General features: G+C 38.8%; 1 protein-coding gene across 2 annotated transcripts in view; it reads left to right on the forward strand.

The window, feature by feature from the left end:
• The first annotated feature begins 12,946 nt into the window (after positions 1-12,946).
• Positions 12,947-16,828, forward strand: part of LOC132829854 (palmitoyl-protein thioesterase 1-like) — a 35,010-nt gene continuing 31,128 nt past the window's right edge. Inside the window, exons 1-4 of one of the 2 annotated variants that reach the window (XM_060847239.1) lie at positions 12,947-13,070; positions 14,524-14,630; positions 15,405-15,532; positions 15,682-15,752. In XM_060847239.1, coding sequence (XP_060703222.1) covers positions 12,968-13,070; positions 14,524-14,630; positions 15,405-15,532; positions 15,682-15,752 — 409 coding nt within the window. In that variant the 5' untranslated portion in view covers positions 12,947-12,967. The remainder of the gene's footprint in view (positions 13,071-14,523; positions 14,631-15,404; positions 15,533-15,681; positions 15,753-16,828) is intronic. The other variant, XM_060847240.1, reaches the window with a different exon arrangement.

Genomic DNA, 16,828 nt, shown 5'->3' on the forward strand with positions numbered 1-16,828 from the left:
GGAGAAGAGACAGCACACCGGTTATAGTACGGATGGAGCTGGGCAACTAGTGTCATGTCTAACATCCATTTTAATCCCCCCCATCTCCATTCTATCTCTCCTTGTTCAAGAGCATACTGCACCTGTCACTTTGCAATTTCAGCTTGAATGGATTAGTTAAGGTTTCTGCCATCCTATTTATTGAAGCAGTGATATTAGTATCCAGCGTCAGCAAACACTGTGCTATGGTTCAAATTCCACCGAGGATGACATCCTGGCAGTGTCCTGTGACATCTATGCACAAATGATTGAGCTGGAATCCTCTGTTCTCCATGACTGAAGAAAGTATCCCTGGCAGTGCTTTTGCACTTTTTACTGTTTACTCTCCGTCATTCTTCTTTTCATTGTTTTCCTCAAGTATACACCACCATGCCCACTCTTGGTTCAGTGCCTTGGTCCACCTGAGCATAGCTTGCAGATGTTCCTGCCAACACAGGTTTTCCACAGCTCTCCCAACACCACTGTTTTATTCTGTTCACTTTTGATGTGCAATTCATGAAATGACATTCCATCTAACAGAATCTAAGTGTATCTATTGTCCTGTAATAATACAGTCCATGAAGGAATCAGCTCTTCTGAGGAACAGTCCTTCAGGAAGTCATGAACTACTGTTCTTCATCTGATAGTACTGGAAGTGAGAGGAGATAGATTTGGTTTAGCCATGGAATATACAAATATTGAAATGCTCATGGAGTACTGTGACCATATTCTATTCAGCACTGAGTCTGAATAACTCAGTTTTCTAATGAGATGTGGGCTGGAGATATTTAATTTGGATTCCATATACCACTGAGCCTGGTTTTGCCATCTCTATTTCTAAGGTATGTTGACACACCACTTGTCTCCAGGCCCTACTGATGAGATGGAATACACTTGACAAAGATAGAGTGAAGAGATGTACTACAGGGTGTGGGCTAATTTGAAACTTTGCTCACCTTTCCTGATCCAGTTAGTTCATTAAAGTGCTTACAACATAGAGTGCCATCCTTCTAAAAATACTCCTGTTACTCACCTCATCAGCCTCCCCCAGGCATGCCTTTTTCATTGCGCAGAAATGAAAACAGGACCACCTTCCTCCATCTTGTTAGATGTAGTGGTACATCAGTGAATGCCTCTTTCAGAGTGAAGCTTTTGCCTTCCCTGATTCCATCGCATTTTTAAAAAAATTCATGCATGGGAATTGGGTGCTGCTGGCTGGACCAGCATTTAATGCATCCCTCATTGCCTCTGGGAAGGCAGTGGTGAACTATCTACTCGAAACACTGCAATCCATGTGCTGTAATAGACCCACAATGCTGTTAGAGATGAAATTTCTAATGATCACATACAAGTCAGCCAACTTAAAATTTCACCTCTCCATTTGCCCAAATGGAAAAGATGAAATTGGATTATGCACATCTGTAATTGCACTTGCTTACATGCAAGTCATAGATGTGAAACCTAAAACTGGAATCATAAAGTATCTCCTATAGTATTGGACATGCCCATGCATCCCACACAATTGCATCTGTTACCATTATCTTTACTTAGTTCAATTTCTATTATATTTTACTCTTGAGTTGGTTAAAAGTGTTCCTTTCACTACTCCACCTTTAAAAGAAAGTGCTAAATGTGAACACACACACAAAGGAAATTGGATGTAAAGGGCTGTACATTCTTTTTACATGATTGGGCAATACTCTGTATAAATCACTAGTATTATATACTGCCAGCATGAAATAGCCAGCGAACATGAGTCCATTTTAAGCTGACTGATAAGAATTTCCACTTCAGTTTTAGAATCAGAGATGAGCAGGAACATGTAAAAGCAGCATACAGGAAGTAACTTTGGTTTCTGCAAGTGGGAAGGAGAGGGAGGTTGGAAACTATTATGAACCTGCCTCAAAGAAAAGAATTGTGCATTTTGGCATGAAAAGAAAATCACAAAGTATGTAGTCATGACATGACAATAAAAACTTTGGGTCTAAAGGTTTGCAGTCACAATTCCTTGTTTTGTTGGATTACAGTTCATTCCTAACTCTCAGCACTAGTAAAGATAGCCCCAGGTAAGGTCAGCATACATGCAGAGGGGGCGCGGGCAGGTATCAATCTCCTGTAAATGTGTCCTAGATTGCCTCTCCTACAATCAAAAACAAGCTGAGACTAAGTTAATGTTTGTGATCAAATAGAAAACTTTGGGATCTAAGTGCTAATTAAATCAGACTCAAAAAATATTGATCCATGTCTCATAGTTACTCCAATATCCACTAGATGTAAAGCAGAGGCCTCTCACGTTCTGCATAAAATTCAATAAATGCTTTATTTAGACAGAGACTTTGCTGTCTGTGAAAAACTCAATTTGACCATGTGATAGTGTGGAATCATTAACTAAGCCTAGCAATCAGATTCTAAAATGTAATTTAATGAAATCTTTCTTACTGACTGCTGCCTCTCCATCGCCTGTGAATAGTCTCATTCCGTGCATGTGTGAGTGCTGTTCCACCTAATGGAAGCATTAGCCTTAAATGCAGTCCTATTGAACTAAGGTTCCAGTTTCTACTAGGGCCCTAAATATACAGTGCTCCACTTGAACACCCTTTCTTCATCCACAAATGTGCTCTCAGTATCTGTGGTTCGACACTTCACTCTTTTTGCATTTTGGCTGGACCCTTATCTTTGGATGTCTACAGTTAGAGCCAATTTCATTGCTGGCTTTATTGTGTCTTTAACATTTGCCCAGAGAGTGGTAGGTACCTGGAACATGCTGCCAGGGAGGTGGTAGAAACAGATAGCAAAGTTTAAGTAGTATTTACATGGACATGAACAAACAGGGAATAGATAGCTAGGGTCAAGTACAGGCAGATGGGATTAGTTTAGACAGGGATCATAGTCGGCATGGACATAGTGATCCTACGGCCTGATCCTCTGCTGTACTGTTCTATGCTCTATTGCTTGTATCAAAATATCACATTTTCCAGCAATTTCCCACGTTAGTAACTTTTGAAAAGATGCAGTTCTGATTTTGTGGAAGTCTGGTGTAGCATGGCTCAACATCTTGTAAATTTACATAGCTCTGAGTCTCACATCTCCCAAATGACTATATTTTTATTTAGTTTTAATTTTGCTATTTATAAATAAGAGAAATAAACACAATCTAACATAATCCAGCTATAGTTTCGCTTTTGGACTTCAACATCCATATTATAATGGACTTCCACTGAGTTTTCTTGTGTTTTTCTTCCACCATTTTATGATCTTCTTTCAAATGGACTTCTGTTTACATGGGTTTACAACATCCAAAAGCAGTTTACAACCAGTACATTAACTATTTTGAAGTGCAGACATTGCTGTTATGCTTGTCATTAAGGTCGATAAATATTGGTCTTGTCAACAACACCCACATTCCATAAAAGAATTTAAAATATTCAAAATAATAGCATCCTTCTTTCTACAAATGCTGATTTCACTAATGGGTGTTTCCAGTGTTTTCTGATTTTGAATGAAATTATCATCTTTAGTGTAATAGTATTGTAGCAGTTCAGCACTTGAGTATTGCAGAAAAGACAAAACTAAAGATTTTCATCTTGCATTCATCCAAATTTCCAAAAATACCAAAGTAAATGGAAAACAACATTTATACTATATGAGAGGAGAATGCTGATTGGTTGGCAAGTGGACTCTGATCAGTTGAGACATTGCTATGAAGAATCCACCAGTTAACAATGACTGATAGTTAAAAACCAAGCAATGTTTAAGGTTTAAATCAGACAAGTGACTCTGATTGATCAAGGCATAGCTCTGAGAAATGAGCCACGGAAGGGCTGTCACCTATTTTGCTGAATTGAAAGAAGTACAGAGAGTGTCCATGTTCTTTATGTCTACAAAGAAGAGGACCCTATTTATCAATATACATAACTTCCAACATATGCAATGCATTACACTGCGAGTTCAACTGACAATCCCAAATTGGCTCTCAGTGTAATTCTTCACACACTCAGGAGTATTTAGGAAATTTTGTCCAATTACTTGTAATGTCGGATACTATTTTTACAACCACAACCTGATTGGTTATGGATGGTACCTTTCTTGTTGTAAAGGGCCAAAGGGATTCACTGTTTAGTCTCATGGTACAATCTACCAGGTTTGGGATGTAAAGTATATATCACATCAGCACAGAAAACCATATACTACCGATAGTTGGTTAGTCATATTTGTTTTTAGGACTGACAGGACCACAGTTGTAACTTATTTCTAAATCTCTCTGCTTTCAACTTCAGATAATCCTGTCAATAACTGATGAACTACCAGGAAGAGCAGTATAAGCTGTCAAGCTGTGGGAAGCCTGCCAGTGATTTGAACGTCAAATGTTGATTGAAATATTGACACTTGAAATGGATTTAGAGTTTAGAGTTTCCAATCTTGATGCTTTTTGATGATTTTTGAATTGAGATTCTGATGTTGGTGTGGTATTAATGCATTAATTTGCTCTGCTGACCTATAGGAAATTGGATGTCCTGAGGTGTGATGCCTCTGACTTACAGGTAGATTGTAAGGAATTTACATTCCCATCCCTAGCCATTCAGAGCCATTTACCTGGCCATCTCCTATTATTCAGAGATAATTTATATTTGCATCATCATCCTATTCAAAATCAATAAGAATATTGTATTTGGAATTTTGACTACTCCCTATAGTTTAAAAAAATGATTTGCAACAGATGTAAAAATTAAGGGATGATTTACATTATATTGTTTCTGAAGATGATTAGGTCACGGCATTATGCCTTGAGTGGCATGTGACTGTGAGGGAGTGGCTGTGAGTTGTCTTGTGGGCATTACTGACCACGATATAAAGATTTTGTATAAAGGAAGGACTGTTCTTTTGTTCAGAGATACCTCTCTGACATGTTTTGCAAGTATGGGATATAGGTAAATTAATATTACTTCTGCAATTATAATTTCTGATACAAGGTGAATGAACTCACATCAGTGTAGTGTGTAATTGTTTCAGCCAAGAGCTGAGTCAACAAGAATGGAAACTATGTGGAGGAAATCCATAATTTTTTTTGTATTAGCTAAAAATGTATGCAAGAAAGAAACGGGACTGCAAAACAATAGTAGATAATACAGGCACTAGATAAAATGCTGTGAAGAGAGGCAGTTAAACTAAATATGCCTGTATAAACAATAGGTATAAACATCTGTTTCCCACTTTTACAGAAACACAGGATTAAACCCCAATTAAAAGAGTCTTAATGATAAGATGCTGAGAGGGGCGGCACAGATGGAGGGAGTAAATAATGGTAAGGCAAGGATGTGCCCACAGCAGGATGAGGTCAAATGGCCTTGTGAGAACAGGAATAAGCATTTTTGTCACAGACAAGGCCGGATAAGACAAGAGATAAACAGGAGTAATGGGTACCGGTCTTAGGGAAGTGGAGGATGTAAACAGGGGGGGAAACAATGAAATAAGAAAAAAAATGTAGGAACCAAATTATATAAATATGGAGTATTTGTTAAATTCAATGTGTTTTGTCCCTGCCTTGTGGACATCACACCCAATTGCAAGTGTGAAATAAATGACACTACTGATTCAGATCTTGTCTCGGACTGAAATTATTGACGTGAGTGAGCTTTGTTTCTCACAGAAAGCATAGCGAAGAGTGTTAAGAGTTTCTCCAAAGTTTGTACTATATTTGCTTAACAAAAGTTGGTGTGTTGCAGTTGCATCAAATGTGTAAGAATCTCAGGAAAATAACCATTTGGTAGCAGCGCTGGGATTCCAACATAGACGAAGCTTCTAGGTCGACTGAATAATTGATCGTCTGAGTGCCGATTGTGCGAGACGGATGGGCTCACAAGGTAAGGTTTACCTTGACCTCTCTCCTTAACCTATCACTCAATCGACCCCTCATCCCCTAGGATTCTGTGGTGACAGAATCTCCGAGGTAAGTTACGCACTTGCACGCTCACGGGCTCGCTTTCAGCGTCATATGTTATTGAGAATTCGGAAGTTAAAGTCCTCTGAGAAAAGGAAGTTAAAGTCTTCTAGGAAAATGGTGTTAAAGTCCCCTGGAAAAAGGAGGTTGGAGTGCTCTCGTGGTGAGGTTTGAGGCTTTGCAGCGAAAAAAAAGTTAGAAATCATGAACTTCAAAGAAAAACATCTAAACAAAATCTGGTACTTCTTAAAGTTATTTCCTTTAACCCCCATAACTCCCCTTTGATGTACTTTTCAGACAACATGGCGTCACCAGGAAGAGGGGATGAAAGTGGAACCGGTCCATTTGAATCCCGATAGTGAAGTGCATTGACTGCTGGGAAGCTTTGTCCGGGTTTTTATTGTGGGAGTCTCAGTTTCTGGGTTGCAGACTCGACTTTTGGCGAGTCTTTCGTCTGGGGAGGAAGAGAGTGGCTTGGATTGCGGCATCGTGTGGTCAGCTGTGAGGGTTTTCTGTTTTAGTGGGTGTGGTTTCATCAGGAGGGTGTGACTGGTCTTTCTATCTTTCACTGCCTTGGCCGGTGGTGGGGTGGAATTCCTCACTCTAGGGATGTTTTAGTAATTTTTTGTTTGCACATGCTGGGCGTTATGGGGTTCGTGCAGCTTTCAGAATCTCAGACCAATGCTTGTGTTTTTTTTTCTGTGTTGACGAGACTTATTTTTGTCCGACTCTGATGTGGGTCTTCTGGGACCACCTCTCCACCTTTTTGACTGCTCGTTTTCCCATTTCATAGATCATTATTGGGTGAACTGACGGGTTCTCAAATGTTTCGCATTTTCTCCTCATATTAAAATGAGAAGAATTCTGTCCAGAGGCTCTTAAAAAAATGAGAAACACCTAAATTAAGGTTGTACTAATACTTGGGTTGAAAAAGGAAGCTTCAGTATAAATTATGCTATGCTGCAAGTGTTTAATATTTAAATATTTTGATTTGTTAAAATACTGGTTCAGAAAATATTTAAGTAACTGTTTTGCCTTATTTGAATTAGGATATCAATTCAATGTGTTGTGGGGGCTATGTAATATGGCAGATTTTGTTTTTACATTAATGTTATACAACATTAGGTCTTTTTTAAAAATTATCAAACATGTAACCTTAAAACAAATTGATTCAGGGCCTGCAGCCCTTGATTTAGAATGCCTGTTTCAAAAACAATTGTGTCAGTGGTCATACAATACTTTCATTTGGCTAATGTATTATGATATCTTTGCTGTTTCTTAATGCAGAGTTTTCACAAAAAGAAGAGTGCATTTTAATTTTGATGTTTTGTTAAGATTTTAGAGAATATTAGAACTTGAGGCTGAGCTGTTTAAGTTCTGTCAATTATTATTAAGGCTTCATTGGCCCCCTTAATATTACAAATTCAAAGAATGTTGGTCTCTACCAAAGTTGTACAGTTACTGGTCTGTAACTACTGTGATTCTGACTGGTTTTATTTGGGAAGTTTCATTTGGAGAACATATTTTAATATATTTTGCATTTGTTTCCCATGAATATTTGAGATTTAAATCTGAATTGAAACTGATTCTTCAATGGCCAAAACACAGGAAACATTTTGTTGCTGTTCCAGATCTTGGAAATATTTTTCCTGACAACTTTCATATTAGCCAAGAATTAATTTGTTAAAAGAAAATAATTTTTGAATAACCTGAATGGGGACTCCCAAGGCTTTGATTTTAGGACCATTAATTGTTGCTTATAAATGACTGAATTCTTTAGGCAGTACAATTTAGAAGATTATGAATTGTATAAAACTTGATGATGTCATAAATAGTGAACAGAGTAGCAGACTTCAAGACAACTGAGAATGTTGAAATAGGGAGACACAATTTAGTATAGTTAAATGTGTGACTGTCTTCATCCTGATACCCACCTTGGCAAGGAAGCAATGAAAGAGGAAATGCAAAGATACTTGCAGCAGCTAACGTTGTTTCAAGAGCTTCTCCATTCACAGGTAAAGCACGCCTTTGGAACACCACTAACACCTCCACAACCTGATCCAACAGATTCAATCAGCTCCCCTGTCATGAACAAGAAAAGACAAGAAGGTAACAATAGTAAAGAGAAGGTCCGTATGCCTTCTGTCAGTGGCCTTCCTTTTTACCTAAGGATATTAAACCATGATCCGGTTCACTGATCAAGCTGACATCAAAACAGCCAATTGGCTTTGTTACATTTGACAGCAAAACGGGAGCATAAGCAGCAAGAAATGCTGCGGTCACCTACCCTGCTGCTTCACTTCGTGCTCAGATACACTGGTATCCTCCACCTGAAAAATCTCTGCAAGGATGGAAGTCTCATCAGTTTTTTTAAGTATTTAATTGCCCTTATCCAAGAATTCAGACTTTTCCATGCAGTGGTGTGCAAGGACAGACTGGATTTTATTTTCAGGTTGGACTTTATTAAAGGAAAGTTTGGATAACTGACTTGTTTCCTCTCAGCTTGGAGGGGATGGAGTGGTCACTAAGGACTGTGGGTTTAAGAACTTTACTGGTGAACACTTTCTTTACTGCAGATTCTATCCACTGCATGGACTAGTAATTCCTGTTATAATAATTGTATGTTGTGTGTCAATAACTTGCTTAAGTACTGGCAGTAAGATTCTTATGAAGAAGGTAGTAGTGCTATCTAGCTGGTCATCATGGAATGATAAAATGAGGGAATGTGATCTTAAACAGTTAATTTGCTCTGCTGACCTGCAGGAAATTGGATGTCCTGAGGTGTGATGCCTCTGACTTACAGGTAGATTGTAAGGAATTTACATTCCCATCCCTAGCTATTCAGAGCCATTTACCTGGCCATCTCCTATTATTCAGAGATAATTTATATTTGCATCATCATCCTATTCAAAATCAATAAGAACATTGTAGTTGGAATTTTGACTACTCCCTTTAGTTAAAAAAATACAATTAAGGGATGATTTACATTATATTGTTTCTGGAGATGATTAGGTCACTGCATTATGTCTTGAGTGGCATATGACTGTGAGGGAGTGGCTGAGAGTTGTCTTGTGGGCATTACTGACCACGATATAAAGATTTTGTATAAAGGAAGGACTGTTCCTTTGTTCAGAGAGACCTCCTGACATGTTTTGCAAGCGTAGCAAAGTGTTAAGAGTTTTCCCAAGTTTGTACTGTGTATACTTAATAAAACTTTGGTCACAGAAGTTGGTATGTTGCAGTTGCATCAAGTGTGTCAGAATCTCAAGAAAAAGAACACTGGGACCTTCAAATTAATTTTGGAAATGACAGGCAATTAAAGTGGTCACCTCCAGGAGCCTAATAAAATTAAGCACAAGAAGTGGGCTCCGCAGGCTAAGAGGCCAATATCAGGGTTTTCAACATTAAAAAACCTGAAACCTCACAGTCAGCGCTGAGAAAAAGAGGGACCCTGAAGATAGAGGATCCTCCTAAAGAATTTCTATAAATTTTCTATAAATGTCACTGGAGCCAGCATTGTGTCTTTAAAAGGCCACCGGGCCCTAAGTGGTTCCCTCTAGTAGCAGGTGGGTAGCCATCAACATCCCACCACCACACCCCTACCCCTCCAATGATTAGTCTGTTTCAAATGATCTAGAGTTGAGAATAAGCTGGCAAGCCCATACACAGTGGAAACTCGATTATCTGAACATGATGGATGGGCCCTGTTTTGTTCGGATTATTGATCATTCGGAAAATCGATTAAGTGCCTTTCCTCTGCGGCTCGGAGTTTTTAAAAGTCTGCTCCTCGATCAGGAGACTGCAGCAGCACACAGAGCGCGAGACCCTGCCCCCAAACACTGCCCTCTCTCGTTTCCCTCCGCCCCCCCCCACCCAATCCAACACCGCACCCCCCCCCCCCCCCCCCCCGCCAGCCCCCTAACCCGGTCCAACCCTACCTCCCCGTTCCCAACCTTGTCCAACCCCGTCCCCCCCAGCACAAAGTGCGTAAGCCCCCGTTTATGCCCAGCCCCTCCCCAGGGCTGTCAGACTGTACACCAACAACAAGACTGCTGCTGCTGCTGCCTTTGTTGGGTAAGACTCCCAAAAGAGCACAGACACACACACAACTTTTTACTGCAAATGTTTGACAGGGTCCGTGTTTGCCCTGTGCAGAACAATGTTGAAGAGATTAGTTCTGGAAAGTGGAGGGTTGGGGAGATTAGGGTACACCCCTCTGTAGAACTCCAGGGAAAGTGTGGGTAGAGAGAGAGGGCAGGAGGTCAGTCATTTGGAGACGGTGCCTGTTTAACCACTGTAAACAAAAGATGCGATCACTGCTGGAAACACATCTTTGATTTAATGTTTCTAGCGGGACCTCGAGATCTCCTTCGGATAAACCGACTTTTGGATAATTGGGATTCAGATAATCGAGTTTCCTCTGTACTGGCTGTTAACAGGAAAGTGTTGGCTCATTTACCTTCAATGCCACCTCCACAACAAAATTAAAGTTCGTCCCTTTGCAATTCCATGACAGCTGAAATAATGCTTGCATGACCAGGAATGGACTAATGCTTTTCATTGATTAGCCACAACCAAATTTCACATCTGTATCTTTGAGAAAGTATTGCTAAGTTGGCTCAAAACAGATCTGCAAGAAAAAGTAATTCACATTTGCAGTGGGAAAAGTATGAACTCTATCATGAGCACACTTGAGAAGTAAATAAGTGTGTGTACACAGAATTTGTCTAAATGTATTATCTCCAAGTTTGTGGATGACATAAAGCTGGATGGGAATGAGGAGGATGCTTCAATGTGATTTTGAAGAAAGTGAATGATGCAAATAAAGTATAACGTGGATAAATGTGAAGCTATTCACTTAGTTGCAAAAACAGAAGGCAGATTATTATCTGAAAGTGATAGATTGGGGAAGGAGATATGCAACCAGACCTGGGTGTCTTTGTACTCCAGTCCCTGAAAGTAAGCATGCAGGTGCAGCACACAGTGAAGCAGGAAATCAGTACGTTGGCCTTCTGCGGGAAAAGATCTGCTCCACTGCCTACCCACAGCATAGCCACACAGAACACAGAAAATCAAGCCTGTCCAAATCACACAAAGAACACCCAGAATGCTTCAGCATTGACCAAACAGGCTGACAAGGGAAACCAGACATGACCGCAGTCATTCACAGATCAGGGAATACACTTCCCAAGACAATCTGACATTAAGCTTCATGGACCGATAAACATAGCTGTCCAAAAGCCTTAAGGGCAGTCCCACATTCCAGTGATACCAAAGCCACACAAAGGACAGGTCAGATGGAGAGGCACCAGAATACCTCGCTCACAGGAGAGCAACAATTGAATTGAATTTATTGTCACGTGTACGAAGGCACATTGAAAAGCTTTGCCTTGCTAGCAATGCAGGCAGATCACAGAGTTAAGTAGCATAGATAAGTGAATAATAGGTAAACAGCAGCAAAAACAAAAACACAGGTACAGGTGAATGTTAAGAGTTTGTGAGTCCATTCAGTATTCTAACAACAGTCGGATAGAAACTGTTTCCAAACTGGCTGGTGCGTGTGTTCAGGCTTCTGTACCTTCTCCCCGATGTAGAGGTTGGAGAAAAACATCGATACACCTTACAGCCAAGTAAAGGGACATTCTCACCTACCCTCGAAGAGTGCTGGAATCTTCTGATCCAATTAAGAACTGATTGATGCAACCAGATACTTCATTGTATCTACTTTCAGGACATTCTTCAGATAATTTCTTTGCAATTATGACCATTGTAACTTGATTACTTGATGATCAAGACCATTGTATTTTCACTATTTTTAATTAGCATCATTGTACTGTATTCTTATAAAAACTGGCTTGATTCTCATCTTGGGGAAGAGAGTTTTGGCTACCTGGACAGACTGTTAATAAAAAGTTTGTTAATTTCACTTCGATCTGCGTTTTGTAATCTCTGCTTTTTTGGGCTAATTTCTCTGACACCTTCATTGTGAAAGGATTTGAGTACAGGCGCAGGGAAGTCTTACTGCAGTTGTTCAGCTTTGATGAGACTACATCTGCAGTATTGCTTGCAGTTTGGTCACCTTATCTGAGGAAGGATATTCTGTCTATAGAGGGAGTGCAATGAAGATTTATCAGACTGATTCCCAGGATATCAGGACTAACATATGAAAGCAGATAGGATCGGTTAGGAATACTTTCATTGACATTAGAAGAATAAGGAGTGTAACCTCTAAAATTCTAACAGGACTGGACAGGGTAAATTCAGAAATTTGCTAGAACCAGGGGTCACAGTCTACTGAAATGGTGTAGACAAAGACTGAGATGAGGTGAAATTTCTTCACCCGAAGAGTGAGATGAGGTGAAATTTCTTCACCCAAAGAGTGTGAACATATGGAATCTCTGCCACGGAAAGCGGTTCAGGCCAAAACATTGAAAAAGCAGGAGCAAGGTATTGAGTTGAATAATCAACCATGATCATTAAGAACGGCACAGTGGGGTCAAACGGCCAAATAGCTTATTGCTATTTTCTACGTTTCTATTTAGTCTGCAATAGTTTGGGAAAGTGGCTCACATAAACATCACCAACGCAATTAGAGTGGGCAAGCTGATTTACATCCAAAGACAAACTTAAAAGAAAAGGCATTTCACTGTACACAATCCAAGCAATGTAACTGCTCCAACACAAAAACGAAATACTGTACTGAGGATGCTGGAAACCTGACAAAAACCAAACACACTGAAATTACTCAGCCGGGAAAAACAAACTTCAGGTTTATGATCTTTCACAATATCAAGAATGGATACTCAGTGTCTTAATGTCTTCAACTATTCAACACTGTAGACACTTTTCTAGATGGGTAAAAATGAAAACAGTATTTTACAGTTAACCAGCACTGTAGCAAGTAAAGGGAACTAGACAAACCCCTATTCCTGACCAATTACAAACTCTACGATCATATGACAACCACGGCTCATATAACTGCGTAAGATGTCTGCGCACGGAAGAGGATGGATGTTGTTAATTTTCTGGTTTTCCTTCTTCTGGGAAACCGTGTCATGGAAGACCGCCAGCAACAACACGGAGCCAGTCCCGGTGGTCATTTGGCATGGCATGGGTAAGACGGCGGGGAAAACATTATCTCAAAGTAAACAGACTTTAGAAACGGAGTTAACCGGGGACGGACAGATGATGAGCGAATCCCTCGTTTGATCGTACGCCTGTGCATTTCACTTTGATTTTTGAACGGATTGTAAATTGTTGATTTATAATCCACAAAACAGCAAAGTGTACTCAGTTTTGACGTTATACGACCAGCCTGCAATGGTTAACATTTTTTTAAAAATGTAAACCCTTAAACTTTCATTTATTTGAAGCTGTCTTATGAGGTTAAGACAACTAAATCCTATTACTATATAATCAGATATAGAACTGAAGTTGGACTTTGTTCAAGGCATAGCAGTAGCAATTAATCATGTTTTTGTCAAGAGTAAGCAAACCATTTTGCATAATAGGTCGTGTATTTCTAACATTGAGCTATTATAATCAGTTTTACTTTTTGTTATGTATTAACAGAATTGTTCAAAATTTAGTTTATTTGCATTTGAACCTGTATTGATCCCACCTGATGCTATTGTGGGACAATTTGGATCCCAGACTGAAATTTGGTATTATTGATCAAAATGTTTTGGTTTTGATGAAGTAGTCTCTTACTGAAAAAGTGTGCAATGTTGCATTTTTTTTCATAGTAAAAGAAGTTTATGATGCAAAAGGAATGAAAATAAAATAGAATAAACTAACCAGTTAACTTCTAAGAAACTTAAGTTTTGAAGTGTATGGTGAAATAATCCCAAAACATATCTGTATGTTACCCAAAAAGCAAATGTGTGTAGTGCTCGCTCTACAAAATTCTTTTTCTCTGACACCTCAATGTGCTTAATTTAACTTCCAATCCCATCTGGAAAATCTGACAGCTCCGGGAAGAAGCTATCATACAGCTGAGCTCAAACATTCTCAGCTTCAAATAATCTTTTCAGGATGTTAACCAACAGTTCTGATCTGTTGACTTTAAGGTAATCTAATGTTAACAAGGGTATCTTTTCTCCTCTTCTCAGGAGCAGCTTTCTCCCTGTAAAAGTACAAAATTGAAATTAAAAGATCTCTCACTAAGATGTAGGTGTTTCCCCAAGCTTAAAAACAGGTCCAAAAATTTTGAACAGAAACCTTGAGGTGCAATTGTTTACCTTGCTAGGTAAGTCCTATGTACTGTAAATAAAACTCAGTTCTGAAAACTGGCCCTCAACGATGTTTAATCACAATGGCTATAGAATCACTCATGTCTTAAGGAGTTAATAATCAACATGGGAAAGCCTATACCCCTCTATATCCCTACCTCAAAATACAAACTTACTGCAAATATTATAAATGTATAAATCTCTCAGTCTGCATCACGATTCTACTTTGACTAATAAACTTGCTGAAATAATCCTTACTACTAAAATTGTCAGTGTGCTCAATAGCAATAGTGATGTTTCAGTGTTCTGATTTCTATACAACTTGATTATTTTTAGGTGATAGCTGTTGTAAAGCATTTACCCTGAAATTTATTAAACTGGTGAAAGAAACTGTCCCAGGAAGTTATGTGTTATCCTTGAAAATTGGAAAAAGTGCTACTGAGGTAGGTCTTAATGAGGAATAATAAGGAAGAATGAAGCCAGGTATGATTATTGTGATGAGAAAGTTAAAATGCTGTGACTGAATTTATTGCTGTCAAATGAACTTTGAATTATTTAAACATGAATTAAAATGTGATCCTGGAGAAATCAGTTTGGTAACATGCTCGATAGCTTATTTTGGAGTGGTCGATTTTAAAAAAAAAAGTTTCTTAATTAGTTAGGAAGCTTTAAGTATGCTATACCACAAGTCATGGTTATAAGTTATAACAAAGTAGAGTTCATATTTCCTATTTGCCTGGCACTTCCCAGTGGAAATGTTTGCATGGAATACATCTTATTAGGATCAACATAAAGAATGACTCAGCTGTGCTGTTAACCCCTCTTTGCTTCCTGATGAGGAGTGTGATTAAATTCCACACAGGCCATGCACAGGAAATGCATGCTTATAGTGACTACATTTGATGCTGTCAGAGAGAAAATCTGGAGGAAAGACAAATTATATAAAGAGGGTGTATTAAAGTTTACATTTTGTTTTGATTTTTATAGTCTCTCAGGTATTTAGGAAGATCCAGCTTACCTCTGATTTCTGCACCTATAATGTTTTCCCTCCCTGGAAATGCTGTCTATTAATAGTGTGGTTCCTTTGTACTGACAACTATATGCATCATACCCAAGAGGATTTTGCAGGTTTTTCAAAATTAAGCAAACTCTATGATCTAGCCTTATCTACTGTTAGTGATACAACCTTACAAACAAAATCTGTCTTTTTTTTTAAGGAAATTGAGAACAGTTACTTCATGAATGTAAATCACCAAGTTGAGATGGTATGTAACATATTGTCCAAGGATAAGAAACTACAAAATGGATATAATGCAATGGGCTTCTCTCAAGGAGGTCAGTTCATGTAAGTGTGAAGACCAATAGGGTTTACCTTCTGAGGGAGCCCTGCACTTATGGAGCACTTTTTAAATCTTCAGGAAATTACAAAAGGCTTCACTACCAATGATCTTTTATCAATTAAAAAAAAATTGCCTGATTTTTCATTTGTTATAGAAGAGCTGTGGCACAGAGATGTCCTTCTCCTGCAATGAAAAACCTCATCACATTTGGAGCCCAACATCAAGGTAATGTTTTCTAGTTTGGTTTGCTCCATTTAAATGCATAACTTTCAAAGGCTGAAATCTTTGTTTACTGCAATTGTATGACAAACCTGCTGTAAAAATGAGCAACTATTCCATAATTACGATCTGTGAAGGTGGTAATGTTGAGATCACATGATCAAAGGACTATTTAAGGTAGAATGTCGTTACATCACAGCCTCCCTGTACTCGTATTGAAGTACCTGTTATAACATTCCAATGCTTCATCCTTTCTAAAATTTCAATTGAAACTACCTTCTCAGTTAACTACCCTTCAATAGAGTTGATCATTAACATAGAACATAAAAGATTTGCTCCTTTTAGTTCCTGACAAATGCAAAAATCAGCTTGCTAACTACACCTAAAACTGAACTGCCCTGAGGCAGACATGAAAAGTGGGTGCCATTTTAATTAGGTCCATGGTGATCAGCTATCACACTGAAGCAATGTGTGTTCTTATCGAGCATTTATTTGGCCCAGTTTGGATATAAAAATCAACTGTCATCACCACCTATTCTTACTGACAATGGTAATTGGTTCATTGGTGTCCTTGTTTCCTCTCAGAGACCATTTAAAATATAAAGTGTCGCTGGAATCTTTCCTGTTCACTAAACATTAGAATCAGTTATGCAATACTCAAATCATAGAATGCTGGTGAAATTAGACAGAAACTCATAAAATAACATAAGTATCTAGCGGTTTCTAAAATCAAGGGGCATGAATAGTGTGAATAGCTAAGTCTTTTTCCCAGGGTAGGGGAGTCCAAAACAAGGAGGCATAGGTTTATGATAAGAGAGGGAAGATTTAAAAGGGGCATCTTTTTCATGCAAAGGTTAGTGATTATATGGAACAAGCTGGCTGAGAAAGTGATGGAAGTAGGTACAATTGCCCCATTTAAGGGGCATCTTGATGGGTACATGAACAAGAAAGCTTTAGAGGGATATGGGCCAAATGCTAGCAAATGGGACTGGATGAGTTTAGGATTTGTAGTTGGTGTGAACTGAAGGGTCTGTTTCCATGTTGTATGACTCTGTGACTCTTTGGAAGCTGAACATATCTAG

The sequence above is a fragment of the Hemiscyllium ocellatum genome, chromosome 30 (genome assembly GCF_020745735.1).
Source record: "Hemiscyllium ocellatum isolate sHemOce1 chromosome 30, sHemOce1.pat.X.cur, whole genome shotgun sequence".
In the NCBI taxonomy this organism is placed as follows: Eukaryota; Metazoa; Chordata; class Chondrichthyes; order Orectolobiformes; family Hemiscylliidae; genus Hemiscyllium; species Hemiscyllium ocellatum.